Here is a 16,730-nt window from a genome sequence, read left to right on the forward strand (position 1 = left end):
TGGGTGGTCATTTTTTGGCCTAAGATGTTATATATATTAGGCATAAAATGATGTCGTTTAGAGGGGGACTTGTCAAGCATTTTAGTGCGTGGGTAAACTCCATTTAAGGTCCTTCTGATTTGTATAATATTTCATCCTGGTCATTAATGAACATTTTATTTCTTTTTATTTTGAACACTTGTTTTATGAATGTTGCAATTTAGCCCTTATTAGCCTTTAAGCATGTGTATGTATATATTTATGCTGAGGTCATTGTACTTTAATGTTATTTGTACTTAAGCAGGATATGTTTTTATTTTTCCATTTTTAGTCACTGATTTAATGTATTGTGTATTTTTGATGTTGTTCGAATTTGGATATGACATTTGTAAATATTTTATTTTAGTCACTGTTTGGCATTTAGTTTAATTTGTGTTTGGTCCTTTATAGTTCTGTTTATTTCATTTTAGTCCTTTATAGTATTTTCAGGTTATTTACATTTCCAGTGCATGTATTATGTGATATATTCAATCTTGGTTCTAATTTGTTTGTAATTATTATTTGATCCTTAAAGTTACTGTTATTCTCATCCTGGTCCTTGTAATTACCAAGTAATTATTTTTTGGTCTATTTGTATTTTGGTTTGTAATATTTAATTGTTTTTATTTCAGTCCCTTATGTATGTACACATTTCACTTATTATGTAGTTATATGTATCCTATTAAATAAATGTTATTAGTATTGTGTTGTAAATATTTTATTTTACATTTGCAATCATATTTGTTTCTACTTTATTACCTTATTTAGCAATATTATCCAAATATTTTCAAGAACACGTATTTGTAGAATGGGCGTGGAAATTATCACTTGATCGAAGTGGTACAATTCGATACGATGTTCGAACTAAATGAGACTTGAAATAAATCTATTTTATTTTATTAATTAATTATTTTTATGTGAATGATTCAATGCGTTTTTATGCAAATGTCAATATTCATCTTTATTTAGATATGCGTTATTCAAAGATATAATATTCTTTTACAAATAAGAAACGATTGAGATAGCTTTCCCAACGGAGGATTGCGAATTTCAAGATTTCTTATCGAGTAAAAGGATTTTCTTTTAAATAATTAACTTGAAGTAAGTTAATCAATTTTTTAATAAGTGGATCATAATTTAACTTTATATTCGATTCATACTTTCCATCATTAAGACAACATGTAAGATAGCAAGTACCAATTTTTGGGCGTTGTGGGGGTGCTTATCGTTCCCCGCACGTAACCGACTCCTGGACCCGTTACATCGAATCTTTGTAATCGCAGACCAGTTTTTTTTTGGGACTAAAAATGATTTTTCCTTAAAAAAATTTTAAAAGACGTTTTTAGGTATTCGACCTACCTAACCCAAAGGTCGATGGCGACTCCTTTTCAATTTAAATCCTAATCAATACAAAATCAACAATTTTCCAAATTAAAGTCATGATTGTTTTTAAAATAATTATTAATTGTTTTTCAAAAAAATGGTTATGACAATTATTATAGTCGATGACGACTTGCGATAAGTCAACCTTATTTTATTTTCCAGTATGATTTATAAATTTTTAGTATGTAATATTTCTATAAAAATTTCATGAAGTTTTATGAATGATTTTGGGTATGAACTGTCCAAGTATGATATTTACGATGATGAGTTCTAAATGTTTACAATTATCAGATGATTTTATAGTTATCAGATACATATTAATAAATGATTCTATGATAATAAATATAAGCACATTGTATGTTGCACTGAGAGTCGTAGGTACATTTGGCATGCCATTAAGAGAGAACTTATCAGTTCAGTTTTGGTACATTCGTGTATAAATGTTCAGTTATCAGTTCAGTTTTGGTACATTTGTGTATCAATGTTCAGCACCGTTGGTGCTTATTCAGGTTATGGTTGCACTAAAGTGTATCATATCTCAGTTTCAGTTATGATTCGACATCGTGTTGTGCCCAATGCGCACCTTAAACTCACATGCCTTATATTCTCTTACATATACATTGGGCTATAATAGTAAATGTGAAAGTTATGATAGTATATGAAAGAAAGAAATATAGAATCAAAAAGAAAGTTTTTAAATATGTTCGAATAAAAAAGAGCAAAAGTTATTTATGATATTCGATGTTGACTTACATGACTTTTGACAAAATCATGAGATGATGATTTTTTCAGGTTTTTCAGAAGGAAAAAACGCTTGACTAGCCTGGTTTGAAGTTTAATGTTTTTATTTAAATTACAATTTGTTTCTTATATTTTATGAAATTTATGATTTTTATATCACTTTAGTTATATTTCTTCCTCACTAAGTTTTACTTAGTGCGTGATGATTTTCATGCGTAGGTTCGAATAAAGTAGAGGTTGTGAAGTGAGGAGCTTGCCAGCATCTTACACAAAATCAAACCTACCGACGGTATCAGTAAGACATCCTAACTTTGACCTATTAGTGGCATGTACATTATATTTGTTGGGTTGCTTTACAAATTTATTTTAAAAAATGGTTTGTAATAGTAATTAGGGTTATTTTCTCTAATTTCATCTAATTTTAGTATTAATAATATTTATGAGTGAATATTATAAATGTTATATTTTAAATGATTTAAAATCAAGCATTATTAGGCAGTGGTATTCGGATGTGAAACAACATTGAACTGCCTAATTACTGACTGAAATTAAATTAGTTTTCAATGATCAAACAATATTTTATAATTTTATGTGATTAAGGAAAAAGTTTTTAAAGTAAAAAAAGGAAATTATTAAGTGAAACAAATTTTTTTAAGCATTTAAGTTTCGCAAATGCTAGTTGAGTTGATGTGACATCTGTGGCTCGTATGACATATATGGGTTATGGTGTTACATTATGCACATTCTATTTTGTGCAGTAGACCTGGATGAATATGGAAGAGTCTCCTCTTGTTCTAATGCCAAGGAGATTTGGGACAAGCTCCAAGTCACTCATGAATGAACCAATGAAGTAAGAGAAGCCAAAATCAGTCTTCTCAACCATAGCTATAAGAATTTCAATATGAAACCATATAAAGACATAAAAGCTATGATGGATAGATTTTTCGTGATTGTCAACGGTCTCAAGGGATATAGAGAAGTAATCCCTAATGAGAAGTTTGTGAGGAATATGATTTACTCTCTTCCAAAGTCTTGGCAATCGAAGAAGACAACGATTATCGAAGCTAAGAACCTAAAGTCTCTCACTCTTGATGAGCTTATTGGTTCTCTTCTCACTCATGAGTTGATGGTGAAGGAAGAAGAAGAAGATGAAGAAAATAAAAACAAGAAAAAGAAGAAGGTAGACATTTCCTTCAAATCCACCAATAAGAGCAATCAAGACTCAAGTGAAGAGGTGGATGAAGATGATGATGAAGAATAAGAGATTTCCAAGCTATTCCAAAGATTCAAGAGATTCATGACTTCTAAGGAATGAAGCATGAATCAAGCAAAAAGTAGGGTCCCTCGGTGTACTTCAATTGTCAAAGAACGGAGCATATCAAGTATGATTGTTCACTCCTAAAGAATAAGGATCAAGTAAGAAGAAGACCTTTGTGGCGGCTTGGAGTGATGAAGATGAATCCAATAATGAAGATGAAGTACCCAACCTATGCCTCATGGCCATCGAAGAAGATTCAATAGTAACTTCTAGCTCTAGTGAATCAAATTCTTTTTCTTTTAATGAGTTACAAGTTGCATATAATGAGTTGTATTTGGAATTTGAGACCATGAATTCCAAATGTAAGAAATTAATTTCAAAATTTAAAGTTGATAATGATTTGATTTTGAAAACAAAAGTTGATTTTGGAAAACAAAATGAAACTTTGAAAAATGATTTAGAGCTTTCAAAAATCAAAATCAATGATTTAGAAAAAGAAATTTTTGATTTGAAAGTTAAGCTTGAAAGCTTAACAAAAGAAAAAAAATTAATTTTAGAAACAACTCATTATGTTTAAAAATGGAAAAATGCTCACATTGCCATTTTCATAGTCATTTGGAACATATGTGTCCTTTAAAGAAAGGAAAACATTTTAAAATTAAACATGAGTTCCAAAAGGAACAAGGGGCATTGAAACTAATGTTCAAGGATCCAAAGCAATTTGGATACCAAAATCCAAATGAATGTCTCTTGTAGGTGTGTGGGAGCAATGGTGATGAAAGTGAAAATATTTAAATGCTCTAGACACACTTGAAAAAAATGAGTAACCTCTAAGCTTAATGTTTTTGTTTTGATTAATTGGTTGTCTATTTATTTTATGCATGCAATGAGTTTTGATTTTAAATAATTTCATCTCATGTATGTTAAAAAGTGTTGTGATGAACATTTTCTAAAGTTTTAATGATTTTTCATAATTTTTAGTTCATCATAATGATTTTTGGTCAAAATTGATTTTAAATGCTTTGTTTTAACAAACTTTAAATATTTTGACCTTAATTTAAGCGTTTATGCATGTGATTTATTTCAAATGATATCTCTCTAACAATTGATATCATTTTTTTCAAATGCATAACATTTTTGGATAGTTTTATGCATACACACTTAAATACAACATTTGGTATTGCATAAAGTATTTTAGACTTGGATATATTGAATTTCTTGTGCTACTAACATGTTTGTTCATCTTTGACGAAATTCATTTTTTTAAGTGTCATGCTCTTTAAAGTCAAACTATTGTTTGGAATTCTTTTATCGAGGGGAGCTTTGATTTTTCAAATGAGTTTATGTTAAAATTTACCACATACTCTCCATTGTTATTTTTGAACTTTAAATTTGAATTATTTCTGATATTACAAAAAAGGGGAGAAGTATAGGCTTGAAAAATTCAATTTCAAGAATGAAAAAGGGAGAGCTTTAATATTTACCAAATATTTCTCTTTTTGCATTAAATATTTTATTAAGGGGAGTTTTGCCAAAAACAATTTTTCAATATTTTGTTATATCAAAAAGGGGGAGATTGTTGAACCATGTTTTATAATGTTTTGATATGACAAATTAAGGCAAAATGTTTTTGGACTTGAATTGAATTTGTTCAAAGTTTTAAAAAATAATTGAAAGTCCATTAAAATAGAATTTGAGCACAAAACTAATTTTCTGAGTACATAGTATCGATACTATTCTTACAATATCGATACTGCATGAACAATATTGATACTGTCCACGTGGTACCGAAACCAAAGGTAAGAGAAGTATCGATAGTCTAAAGGTAGTATCAATACTAACAGTTGTTTTCCGAATTGCTCAAATTCCAAAATGCAAAATAGGTATCAATACTCGAAGGAGTACCGATATTACTTTGTACAGTAGTATCGATACCATGAGCATCCCAATGTCTAGTAACGACTAGTTTATTTAAAAATTATAAAGGTAGTGCTGATACTCATTAAAGGAGTATCGATACTCCCTGTCTTGGGCAATTTTATTTTGCAGGAAAATTACCCCCAACGGCTCCAAATTATCCGTAACGGCTATAAACGGCCACAAACACATTCCAACATATAAAAAAAAGTTAAGGACACTTGAAGAAAGGTTAGAACACCTATCCAAGAAATCAAATACAAGAGAATAGTTTTTCATTCTTATTTTCCTTTCTCTTGTAAATATTATTGTTTTAGTGAGCTTAATTTTTGTAAACACCTACATTGTGAGGTTTTCTTGTTTACACATCTAATTCCGTTTGTAAAGGGGAGTGGTTCTAGCTAAGCCTTTTAAAAGCTAGGGGATTTGTAAAGGTTATCTCTTTATCCTGTAAAAAGAAAGAACAAATTAGTAAATTTGTTAAAAAGTCCTTAGTGAGGAGCTAAGGTAGTGGATGTAGACTTGGTTGAGAAGTCGAACCACTATAAATCCTTTTGCTTAAATTTTCTCATCCTTTAAAACTTCTTAATCTCTAGATTTCTCTCAAATCCAGTTCAACCCATCTTGGAAAATCATTTGGTTGATCAATTGAGCTTCACCGAATATCCCAACATAAAGTTTGTTTTTCTTTACTTGCATGATTATTTTATACTTTGTATTGTTTATTTCCATTTTCTTGGCCAATAAATTGGGGAAAAAAACGTTGCAAGTATATTTGAATTTGAGACGTAGGTGATTTTACTCCCATTTAGGCATTTATGCAAGGGTTTTTAGGTTCAACTTCTATATTTACAAATTATCTTGTGATGGTAATATAATATAAATAAAATATAAATGGCATTCTTAGCTTATTTTTTAAAGAGCGTTAAGGTTAAATTTTCTCAATCAAAATGTAACGCCCGAATCCTGGGTTAGTTGTTCGGGTTGACCCGAGACCTATAAATCGAGCCCAATAAACCTTTTAAAATAGATTGGACCAAGTTGAATTAAGTTTGGGCTTGAGATAGGCTCAATTGTTAAATGAGTGAGATCATTTTAAATAGCAGGTAGAAGAGGGAGGAGTAGAAGTAATTAACCCATTTTTTATTTCAAAAGCTAAAAATCCTTAAAAACTTCTTGATTTCACATGAACAACTCCCCCTATTCTCTTCATCTTTTCTCTCTTCAAAGTTTGTATATAGGTGAAAGCTTTAAGAAATTCAAGCTTAGTTGAGTTTAGAAAAGGTAAGAATGTTAATATTCATTCAAAGAGCTTCAATTTAAGCCTCACATTCTCAAAATTTAGGCATAGTTTCAAAAATGGGTTTAAGGGAGGTTTAAGAGAATTAAGTGATTCTTGTTAGTTTTTAGTCAAGTTGTAAGAAATGTCCTTAACTTCAATCCAAGCTTCTAAATGAGTTAGTAACTTATTTACTTTGTCTTTGATTAGTGAAAGAGGTGGGAGAAATCTACAAGGCAAGGGGTGGTAAAGAGAATTTGACCCTTGGTTGATTTGGGAGAGTTTCCATATGCTAGAACACCAAGGTAACACATTCACACAACTCTTTCATACCATTAGTGAGTCATTTGAATGCGTTCTAACTTAAGAGTTAAGTTATGAATCATGGTTGAGCAATTCATGGTAGATTTCACGTTTGATGTTTTTAGCATGTTCTAAAGCCTCTGTTATGACCTCTTATTATCACATAAAACATTAATAATGATTGAGAACCTTAATAGAATAGTTTGGGAAAATTTGAGTGTCAAATTCGTTCCAAAACAGAGCATTTTCTAGCGTGAGTATCGATACTGGAAGAACAATGCCAATATTGTTCTTATGAGAGACATAAAATCAAAGGGATTTTATGAAAGAGTATCTATAATCATTATAGGATTATCGATACTGAGGGTTCAGTATTGAGACCCAAGGGCTGTATCGAGATCATTTTTCCAGTGCTCAATTTTGGTATTGGTACTTGAGGGAATGTCGATACCAAGGGTAGAATATCGATACTCCCCAGAGAAGTATTAATACTACTCATTTTTCAATAGGAATTGGCACTAGAGTATCCATACCCTGAGAGGAGTATCTATACTCAAGGGACAATACCAATATTGAGAGGCTTAGTATCGGTACTAGTGTACATTTTGGGGCATAAAATTTAAGAGACTTTAAGAAGAAATGAGGTTTCCCAATAACTCTACAATTACTCTCAAATAAGATTACAAGTGAGAACAAGATAAATGCTCGAATAAATTAGAAATGAGATCAATTAGGGTGACATAAAACTAGCCTTGGTTGATTCTCGAGAAATAATCGAGACACTTGAGTTACTTTAGTAAAGATATTGGTGTCGAGATTTAGTACTGTCCGGATATCCTTAGGTAATGCGTGAGGCACTTTAAACTAACTAAGGCGAGGCCCGACACTCGTGAGAGGTGGGTTAGTCGAGGGTGTTGTGTCCGACGTAGAGATTCCAGACCTCATCCTCAGTAGACTAGAGGAGCGCGTGAGCTTCAAGATACAAAACCCTCAATCGCACCATGATGTCTACCATAGAGTAGAGAGTGAAGTATACGAGTATACTCACTGTTGCATTGTCATTGATAGCTTGAGAATTCGATGAACGTTTTTAATATGGTTTAGATGTTAGTGTGGCACTGGGCTAATGAGCTCATCATTCATAATTTGCTTCCGCGCGGAGGTATTTAGGTAGACCGTCTGAGGAGCCTTTTGAACAGCAACTTTCCATATCAAGTGTGGAGCAGAGTACGTATCGAGTTATTCTTTAGAGGGCATGTATTATTTGTAGATCCTTTTATATAGTTAAGTTGTAACTTTATTTTGAGCCATCGGTTTTTATTATTTTGATATACGTATTTTGGGAGCTCCCCGATATAAACTTATGGTATATATTTATGATCCAATTATTTGATTTAAATGGTTTGAAAATCATTTCTTAAATGAGTAATTAGGAAGAAAAATTTTGGGTTAGCTACTCCAGTGATCCTATGCGGCATTCTAATCTGTTGACTGTGTGTCGTATCAGTTTAGGGTTTTACACAACATATAAAAAAAAATTATTTTATTAAAATAATGTGATGATACATATAATTTTTTAAGGTAATCTTAAATATGATTTTAAAGAATATTATTTAGGGGCTCAAACAAAAATGTGAAAACAAATGGGTTGTCAAATATATAAGTTTACCCTATTTTGTTTACTCCAACCAACGGTCCAAATATTTTAAATTCGGTAGATACTAATTCAAAATCATAAGCGATCAGGATCCGAATAGCGCAGTGGATTAGCGCGTCTAACTTCGGATCAGAAGGCCGTGGGTTTGACCCCCACTGTGATATTGGTTTATTTTTTGTAACTCCAATCCAAAGGCCCAAAAATTACCAATTTAAACATCATCATTCATCAACAGAAAATGGCTGTGACAGAAGCAAATATGATAACAATGTTAAAACTTTTAACCACAACAGCATTTGATTAGCCTAAACTAGACCTTGTCACTTCATATGCCAAGAAGCATGCTGCATTTGCAGGGATGCTTCGTGCCATGGCGGGGCCGAACCCTTTGTAAAGCCCTTTCACTCCCTCTGATGCTAAGATCGACCTAAATGCATGTATGGAGCCTTTGTATTTCGGATTTTTGTAATCATCTACTTGGATCACACTCTTGACAACATCAGTTGGGTAGACAGAGCCCCAGAACGAAGCTCCCGCCAAGCCTCCAGCTACAATCAACGATCCTCTTCCCAATTTCGATGTGTCGGTTTCTCCTGCCATGTACTGCTTCAATGCTTCATAGACACCGAACATTGCAGCATTTCCGGGAACCTCACGAGCCAAGGTGGGAACCAAACCCTTGAAGAGACCCCTTGCACCACCTTCGGACCTCAGCACTTGCCTGGCTACATCCATCGGCCCTCCATACTTCACTGCCATAGTAGCTGAGCCAGCGTCGGCCACCAACGCACTCTGGGCTTGCAATCTGCTTGACATTAGATTTGGGTTCACATTTAACAACCAGGCTAGTAGCTAAGTTGACAAAAGGACCTAATTGACACAATATTGACACTTTGGGGATTTGATTATAACGTTTTGGAATTTGAGATCAACTCAAAATTTGCACCAAAAAGCAATTAACCCCAAAAGGGAATATGAAAAGCCATTAAGCTGACCTGCATTTGATCAATTCAGTGGGGCAAGCTAAGAAAGAGACAGCAACTCCAGCCCCAGCCCCAGCAATGACCTGCTGGTTAACCGTGAGGTGGGCGCCAGGCTCGGATCTCAGCAATGCTTCCATTTGCCCTCTCACAGTAAAGAGGACAGCATTGAAGGCTGCCACAGTGGCTAGTGGAGCCCCCATTCCCTTATACAAGCCCTTGGGACCTTCAGCAGCTATAGTCTGCTTCACAGCATCCATAGCACCAGCAAACTTAGGCGGTTGACCGGGGAGCGGAGCAGGCTGGCTTTGAAGCTTCACCTTGATGGTATCAAAAGGGTGCCCAACAATCAACTGTGCTGCTCCTCCCACAGTTCCAGATGCTAGGTCCTTAGCTACATCTCCCATCTGTGCAGCATGTATGAAGCAATAATATAATCAAGATGCATCATTTATAATACAATTAAAACTCAATTACAAGACATCAAGGGAAACAATCTTCATTGCAGCTAGTTCTTGTTGTTGATTTGGTTTAAAGATGAATTGCTTTAGTTACAACATCACAAGCAAGACGTATAATCAGCAAGTTCATTTTAAGTTAAAAAACAAGGGGTACTTCCCTGAAAATGGGAACTTGAAAAGATAAAAAGATTATGGCAAACAGATGAAATTCAGACATAACAGAGTTTCAAACCAGAAGTTGTCTTATACTACACGTATTCGAAGGAATCTTACCTTGAACGTTAGAAAATGAAACTGAATCGAATTTGATGCAGATTTAAGTCCCAACCCAAGTTCTCAAATCTGCTTAAAAAGGAAAAAAGAAAGAAAACCCATTACTCAGATCCAACACAAATTCTGCAAAGCTCAGAAACGAACCAAAAAGGAGACGCAGAGCTGACTCAATACCAGAAAGTGACGGAGCATTCCCAGCAAAAAGCACCCTCAAAGTTCCTCTCTTTTGAGGGGTGAAGAGGCTTAAAAATGGAATCTCAGGGTAGGATTACGAGCCACAAGGGAGTGGTTGGGTACCAACAACTCTGGTGAAGAGTGGATTTCACACAAAGAGACAGAAATGAAGAGATTTGTGGCTTTGATGGTTTGCTTGTATGCTTTTTCATTTACAAGCAGAGGCCAAAAAGTTCAGTGATCCTCTTTGGCTCCATCAATGGGTGTGGTTGGTAAATGGTGATTGTACAGCCGTAGAAGCAGAACACACATATATAGGCTATAGCTGATAACATAAGAGAGGCTTTCATTTTCTCCCCAAACATAGGGAAATGATGGTCACACATGGCACTGCCTTGTAAGTAAGCCTACGGATTGGCATTTGTCAGTTTGTGCAAATTTAGAAGCTTGAGTTGAATTCCATGCTTTGAAGCAGACTTTATGGAATTATTAGATCAAATCATAATTAATTGTATTATGATATGTGAAGAGTATTTTTTAAAATAATCTAAGATAATTACACGATAATATTTATTTAAATTATTCTTAACAAAATAACATAACACACTTAATAATGACAACTGCTCAAACTCAATACCTAGAAAAAAAAATCCTTTTTTTCATCAAGGTCTTCATCAAAGCCGTTTGATGGGTTTTAAAGAGTTGTTAGGTGTCCAATAATCTGTGGTCAAATATATATCTTAGGTCCAATATTTCAGTCCTAATTCTATAAAGCAATAAAACAATCCGAGGGTAGCTATAAATATATAGATAAACATTATCTATTATGTTGATGAAAACGTTTTAGCGTATTAAGTATTAAGTATGGCAACAATATAATAATATAATTAATATTTGTAAACAATGGTGCTTTTGATTTTCCTACAAAGACAACGTTATGACATAAACCTAAGTTGTCTCCTTACTAAAAGACCACATTAAACAAACAAACTAACATACGGTAATGTTCATGAAACAGTTCAAATGTGATATTACTGAGGGGAGAACAATCAAATTTGTTGTCTTCAATCCTCTAATTGAGCGATGATGCTTGCAAAAACGAGATAACCTTGGCACATGTCCGAAAGAAGGCAGTACTCGTTCTTCGCATGGTACGTGGCCATTAAACCTGCACATATCAGGTTTGAGAAAAAAAAATGTAGCATTCATAGACATTTCATGATCTTTTGTTAATTCTTAAAGCAAATAGAACAATAGATAGCCCAAAAGTTTGCAGTAATTCTCTATAGGTAGCCCTAACTTCAATAGATATCCATGGCATCATATCGTCGATAAGCATTATTAACCCTTCATGTAACTTCATTTGCCTGCAAACTGATTCACTTGTCATGCAAATTGAGGCTGCGGTAACTTCAGGCTACTGATCTGGTACAGTATCTTACTCTGATGAGTATCGTCCATGCGTATTTTAAAGCATTAAGATACAGTAAAGGCTCTCACTATATGCTATAGATTTTACTAACTTAAGCGCAAAATGCATAATGTGATAATGTTCTCATACCATAGCCAGCGGTTTGTACGTCAAAACCTTCATCCTGACAAAATGAGCAAAAACAATTAGCTAATGACTGTTTCTAAGAAACCAGGAACTACATACTATATATGTATATATATGCTGGTAAAAGATGTATATGTCCATGTATATATCTCACTTTCAACTCTCGAATGAGTGGCAAACTTCCAGTAATTGAGTAAGGCTTCACATGCCCAACTGCCTCTTCAGTAGCTTTGCACAATACATGGAATCCACGAGAATCAAGGTCACAAGCAACTCCAGCCATTGCCTCATCAAAAGTCAAGGTAAGGCTGTAAACAGATATAGTGTAAATGAAAACCTTAACTTCGTCTAGAACAAATTTGTTTTACTAAAAAAGCGGAAAAAGGGCATACCTTCCTCTAATGTTTTCATCATGAAGGATATATTTTGAAACCGGACCCCGTGTGTCTAGTTTTCCTATATTTTCATTTATGTAATCTACATATTCTTGAAGCTTCATCATTAAATCTTTTACACTGAGACAGAGTAATGAAAATTCTCAAAGACGAAATACCGATTGGCAATTCTATTTGGGAAAGAATAAAAGATCTTCCACCGGCAAATAACTTGAAAGGTGTAAAAGATGTAATCAAGTTTGAGGGATGCTTACTTGTAGAAAGGAGTTAACCTGCCCGAAACAACGGTCCAAGTAAGAACACATTTTATGTCAAGAGAATCTACGAACATTCTGAAAATGTAACCAACCTGACATCCCCTGATACTGTACACTCTCCGGGAATTTGATTGATTCCACCACCTGGATCTGCACTAAAGAACTTTGTTGATGAACAACCTTTATTCTCAAGAATAACATGCTAATCTTAGGTTTAAAACTTACAACTCCATTGTGTTGGTTTCATGGTTGATGGTGTAGCAAATCCATATACTTGTTCATTTGGATGAGGAGGAAAGTCCTTATAAAACCGCAGTTGGATTTCTTTAAGTGCTTCCATGCCCAGCTCCAATGCATTTATAGCCTGCAGACAATTAACAACTTCAAAATTAATGGAGAATGGAAAAACCAAATAACCACCAACTATTTTAACAGGTTATAGTTTGTTTGATAAAGAATGATTATATTTTGATTAGGCAATATCGTATACCTTGTGCGCTAAACCACTGTGAAAAAGCTTCCCCGTCACGTGAAGTTTCCAGGGTATCATGCCACCAGTACCAATGCAAGGTTGCTTATCAGCTGTATCAATCCAGAAACTGTGATATCATATGAATTAGTAAAGAAGACAGGACAAACAATGATGGGCTTTATTCTTTTAACATTTGAAACATGCTTCATACTAAAAATACTCAGTATTTCTTCTTTGAGATATGGAAGTACGCACAGCGGGCCTCCCTTCAGCTTATCAAGCAGACCAGCCTTCACTAGTGCATCAACACCGACTCCAGTAATTGCTGAGTTCTCTTCGTTGGCTATAAAAACTGCAACGACAGTTGTTTTTAATTTCAGTTTTGTCTCAGCGAGTCTCTTCATTAGTTCAGTTACAAGGGCAACATGTCCCAAACAATCAGTAGTTCCACGGCCGCGAAGATTGTCACCGTCAATGCTCAACGAGAAAGGATCAAAATCCTGAAAATGCAATTATCATATAATGTAAAACCATCAACGCATTTCATTTCTAACATTCAGATTTTATTCCTAATCAATCCTCAAGCATTGAAAGCTAATTCAAATCGACCCCATGAACAAAAAAATAAAGGGAAAAGCAAACAAAACTTTATTTTTATGTTCCGAAACCAAAATTCAAACAAAAGAAGGGCTGAAATTAACCAAATCCACACGGCTAAACCCGTAGTATTAAAAAAAATCAAAACTCTCCCAACAAAAGGGAAGGAAAAAATCTTCACCAACTCAAATACAATTATATATCCAATGCAAACCAAACCCAGAAAAATAAGAAATTGAGCAATGAAACCCCAGAAATGCAACAACCTTTCTTTTAACGAAAAAATGGAACTTCAAAAAACAGTAAAAACAAGAATGAAAGAGTACCCAAATCATTGGGGTTAGCGGTGACAACATCCATATGCATACCAACAAAAGACAAGATCTTCCCAGGTTCGGTTCCAGGATACTCCACAATGAGATTGCCTCTTCCAGGGAAATAAGTAACATGGTTAATAAGCAAAGGTCCTCCCCCAGTAGCTGTGCTGTAAGGGCGGAGACAATCTAGTACATGGTTCACCACCCTGTCTTCTTCTGGGATCAGTTCTGGAGGGTTGTTTTGAAGGAACTTGGATTCCCCTATGATCTTTGCTAGAAGTGAGACAAAGGATTCCTTGTTCAGATCGCCCAGTGCTTGCTTCACGTTGGAATTTGCCATTCTGCGATGAAACAGGGTAGAATTTGCGTTTCACAAGCTAAAATATCTAAACTTTAGCGGTCTTTGCTTTACACAACTGCAAAGGCCTATTGTTGTTTTTTTTTTGGGTGGGGGGGGGGGAAGGGTGTACGGTGGTCCAATAACGCCCCAAATTGAAGGCACCAAGAGCCTGCTACTTCTTCTACCCAATTCAAATACATGGGCTTAAGTGTTCTACTAAAAGGACTTGGTTGAGATCGTAGACTGTTGGAGTTTGATTTGAACCATAAATCGAATTCGATTCTGTCATCTCCTCTTTCTTGAGGAAGGTATACTTTTTTTATACATATAGAAAAAATACAAGATAATATATGTTCAAATATTCTCAATCATTTAACACTGAACATTCAGACTTTTAATAATTTTGGTGCTCGAACTTGGAGCCCTCAACAGATAACAAGTCCTTTAACTATTGAGATCACATGATTCGTCCTTGAGGAAGGTACAATGGAAATTAGTACTAGGGATGAGAGAGCTGTAAAAGAAATAAAAAAAACTAATTTCCTAAAACTTCATATTCTCATATAGATACTTTTTATAATTTTTATTAATAATTTATTTTCGTCTTTTAAAATGTTATAAATTCATCCTAATATAAAATTGGGTAAAGTACACAAAAGGTCGCCCGACTATAAGATATTACTTTGTTGAGTCATTTGTCTATTAAAAGTTACAAAATGATGGTCTTCTATGGATGTTAACTTGTTGACTAAATATGCTAATATTTGATTTCAGAATTGTTTGAGCTGTATTTTATAGATCAACTATCTGTTTATATTATATTGTTGAGTCAGTGCTTGAAACATTATGTTGTTTAGTCAGTGGTTAAAAGCAACGATGGTGCTAGTAGACATCATTAAAATATGATTTTATTATATCTCAATCAGCAGATTAATGTTTAGCTCAAAAGACCATCACTTTTCTAACAAACAAAAAATGAGTTTAGAACATATAAATTGCCAAGAATATTTTGTAACTTTTATAGTTAAGGGACTCAATAAAATTGTGTTATATAATTATAAGACCATTTATAACTTTTAATAATTAAAAGACTCAATAAAATAATAACTTATAACTACTATTTATATACTTTATTCTATAAAATTCTGTGTCGGTCCTAATATCATTAACTTTTTCTTTCATTGGTTTCGTTAACATATAGAATAGCCTTGGACCCAACACGACACAATGCAAATACAAAAGCTTTACCTTTCCATTCAATGTAAAGAATGCTTATCGGATGTCATTTTGCTCTTTTGTTTGGGCATATTATATATTTCTTCTGTTTATTAAATATGTTTACTGTTAATTTTTTTAGTTAAACTTTCTTAACTTTTACTCATTAGTATTTCAAATTTATTAGTGATAAAAATATAAAAAATATATTTTAGTTTTTAAATATATGTTTTAAAAAATTTAATTGTTTAAAATATTTAAAATAATTAGGGTCAAAGTTTAAAATTTTGGATTTTTTAAAAGTTTAAAATGGACACATTTAGTAGGACATAGTCAATCATTTGCTTAAATAATTATAGGGTAAAACTACAAATAGTCACTTTAATTTGAGTTTTATAAACTTATAGTTACTAGATTAAAAAAATATATATATAGTCACTTTCGTTTGTTTTAATTAAGATGTATCAATTGAGACGTTAGCTACCGTGAGTTGGATGATGTGACATGTTAATAAAAATATTTAATTTTTTATTTGAATCCTTTAAACTTTAAATAAATTACTAATCATAGGTCTTTTGTAAACACAAATATTCAGGGGATAAAATATCAATTTACCCCTTTTTTCGATATGTTTTATTCCCCCAAATATATCTTCTCCATAGCTTCCCCCTTTCATCTATAAGGCTCTTACTTATAAAAGCTGAGAAAACTCCCATTTCATATTTTTAAATTATTCTTCATTTACCATTACCACCTAAGGAGGTTAATTTTTTTTCTACAGGTCCTTTATGTTGTTGATTGCTCTCTTTCTCTCTCTTTGTGTTGAACATTTCCCCTACATTTTGCAGAGTGCATCTGGAATTAATTTCTCCATAATAAAAGAAGAGGGGGTGAGGCAAATGTTCTTCCTAGCCGCGGTTTCAAACTATATCGAGCTCCTTCGGTTTGATTGATAGCTTTAGCATTTTAACACCTAAGATGAAAAGCTTCAACTACAACTGATGGATAAGCGCGTGTGATGTTGCATGTTTGCACGAGGACATTATACAACTAGACAATATGTTTTGAAACTCTTCTTTTTATTGTTGTTGCACTCTTGGTCTATGATTTTTACATCAACTGAATGTTTCAAATT

At 33.4% G+C, this 16,730-nt stretch overlaps 1 protein-coding gene and 1 pseudogene across 4 annotated transcripts; both read right to left on the reverse strand.

Annotated features, from left to right (window-relative positions):
* Positions 1-8,749: 8,749 nt before the first annotated feature.
* On the reverse strand, positions 8,750-10,732 carry LOC120146271 (mitochondrial carnitine/acylcarnitine carrier-like protein). Of its 4 annotated transcripts, none has more exons than XM_039159881.1 (4): positions 10,445-10,732; positions 10,278-10,339; positions 9,552-9,943; positions 8,750-9,361 (listed from the first exon to the last, which is right to left on the reverse strand). In XM_039159881.1, the coding sequence occupies exons 3-4, from the start codon at positions 9,941-9,943 to the stop codon at positions 8,857-8,859; spliced, it is 897 nt and encodes a 298-aa protein (XP_039015812.1). In that variant the 5' UTR covers positions 10,278-10,339; positions 10,445-10,732; the 3' UTR covers positions 8,750-8,856. The 4 variants fall into 4 exon arrangements, with proteins under 4 accessions (XP_039015812.1, XP_039015814.1, XP_039015813.1 ...); XM_039159883.1 differs by having other exon boundaries at positions 10,271-10,339; XM_039159882.1 differs by having other exon boundaries at positions 10,278-10,342.
* A 742-nt stretch (positions 10,733-11,474) lies between these two features.
* On the reverse strand, positions 11,475-14,380 carry LOC120146287 (annotated as a pseudogene).
* Positions 14,381-16,730: the final 2,350 nt, after the last annotated feature.

Source organism: Hibiscus syriacus, unplaced genomic scaffold, assembly GCF_006381635.1.
Source record: "Hibiscus syriacus cultivar Baekdansim isolate YM2019G1 unplaced genomic scaffold, ASM638163v2 tig00110904_pilon, whole genome shotgun sequence".
Classification (NCBI taxonomy): Eukaryota; Viridiplantae; Streptophyta; class Magnoliopsida; order Malvales; family Malvaceae; genus Hibiscus; species Hibiscus syriacus.

Coding starts and splice junctions, on each gene's coding strand:
- LOC120146271 (XM_039159881.1), bottom strand. CDS start 9,943: ATGGGAGATGTAGCTAAGGACCTAGCATCTGGAACTGTGGGAGGAGCA. Junction 9,362..9,551: donor ACTGAATTGATCAAATGCAG/GTCAGCTTAATG, acceptor AATGTCAAGCAG/ATTGCAAGCCCAGAGTGCGT.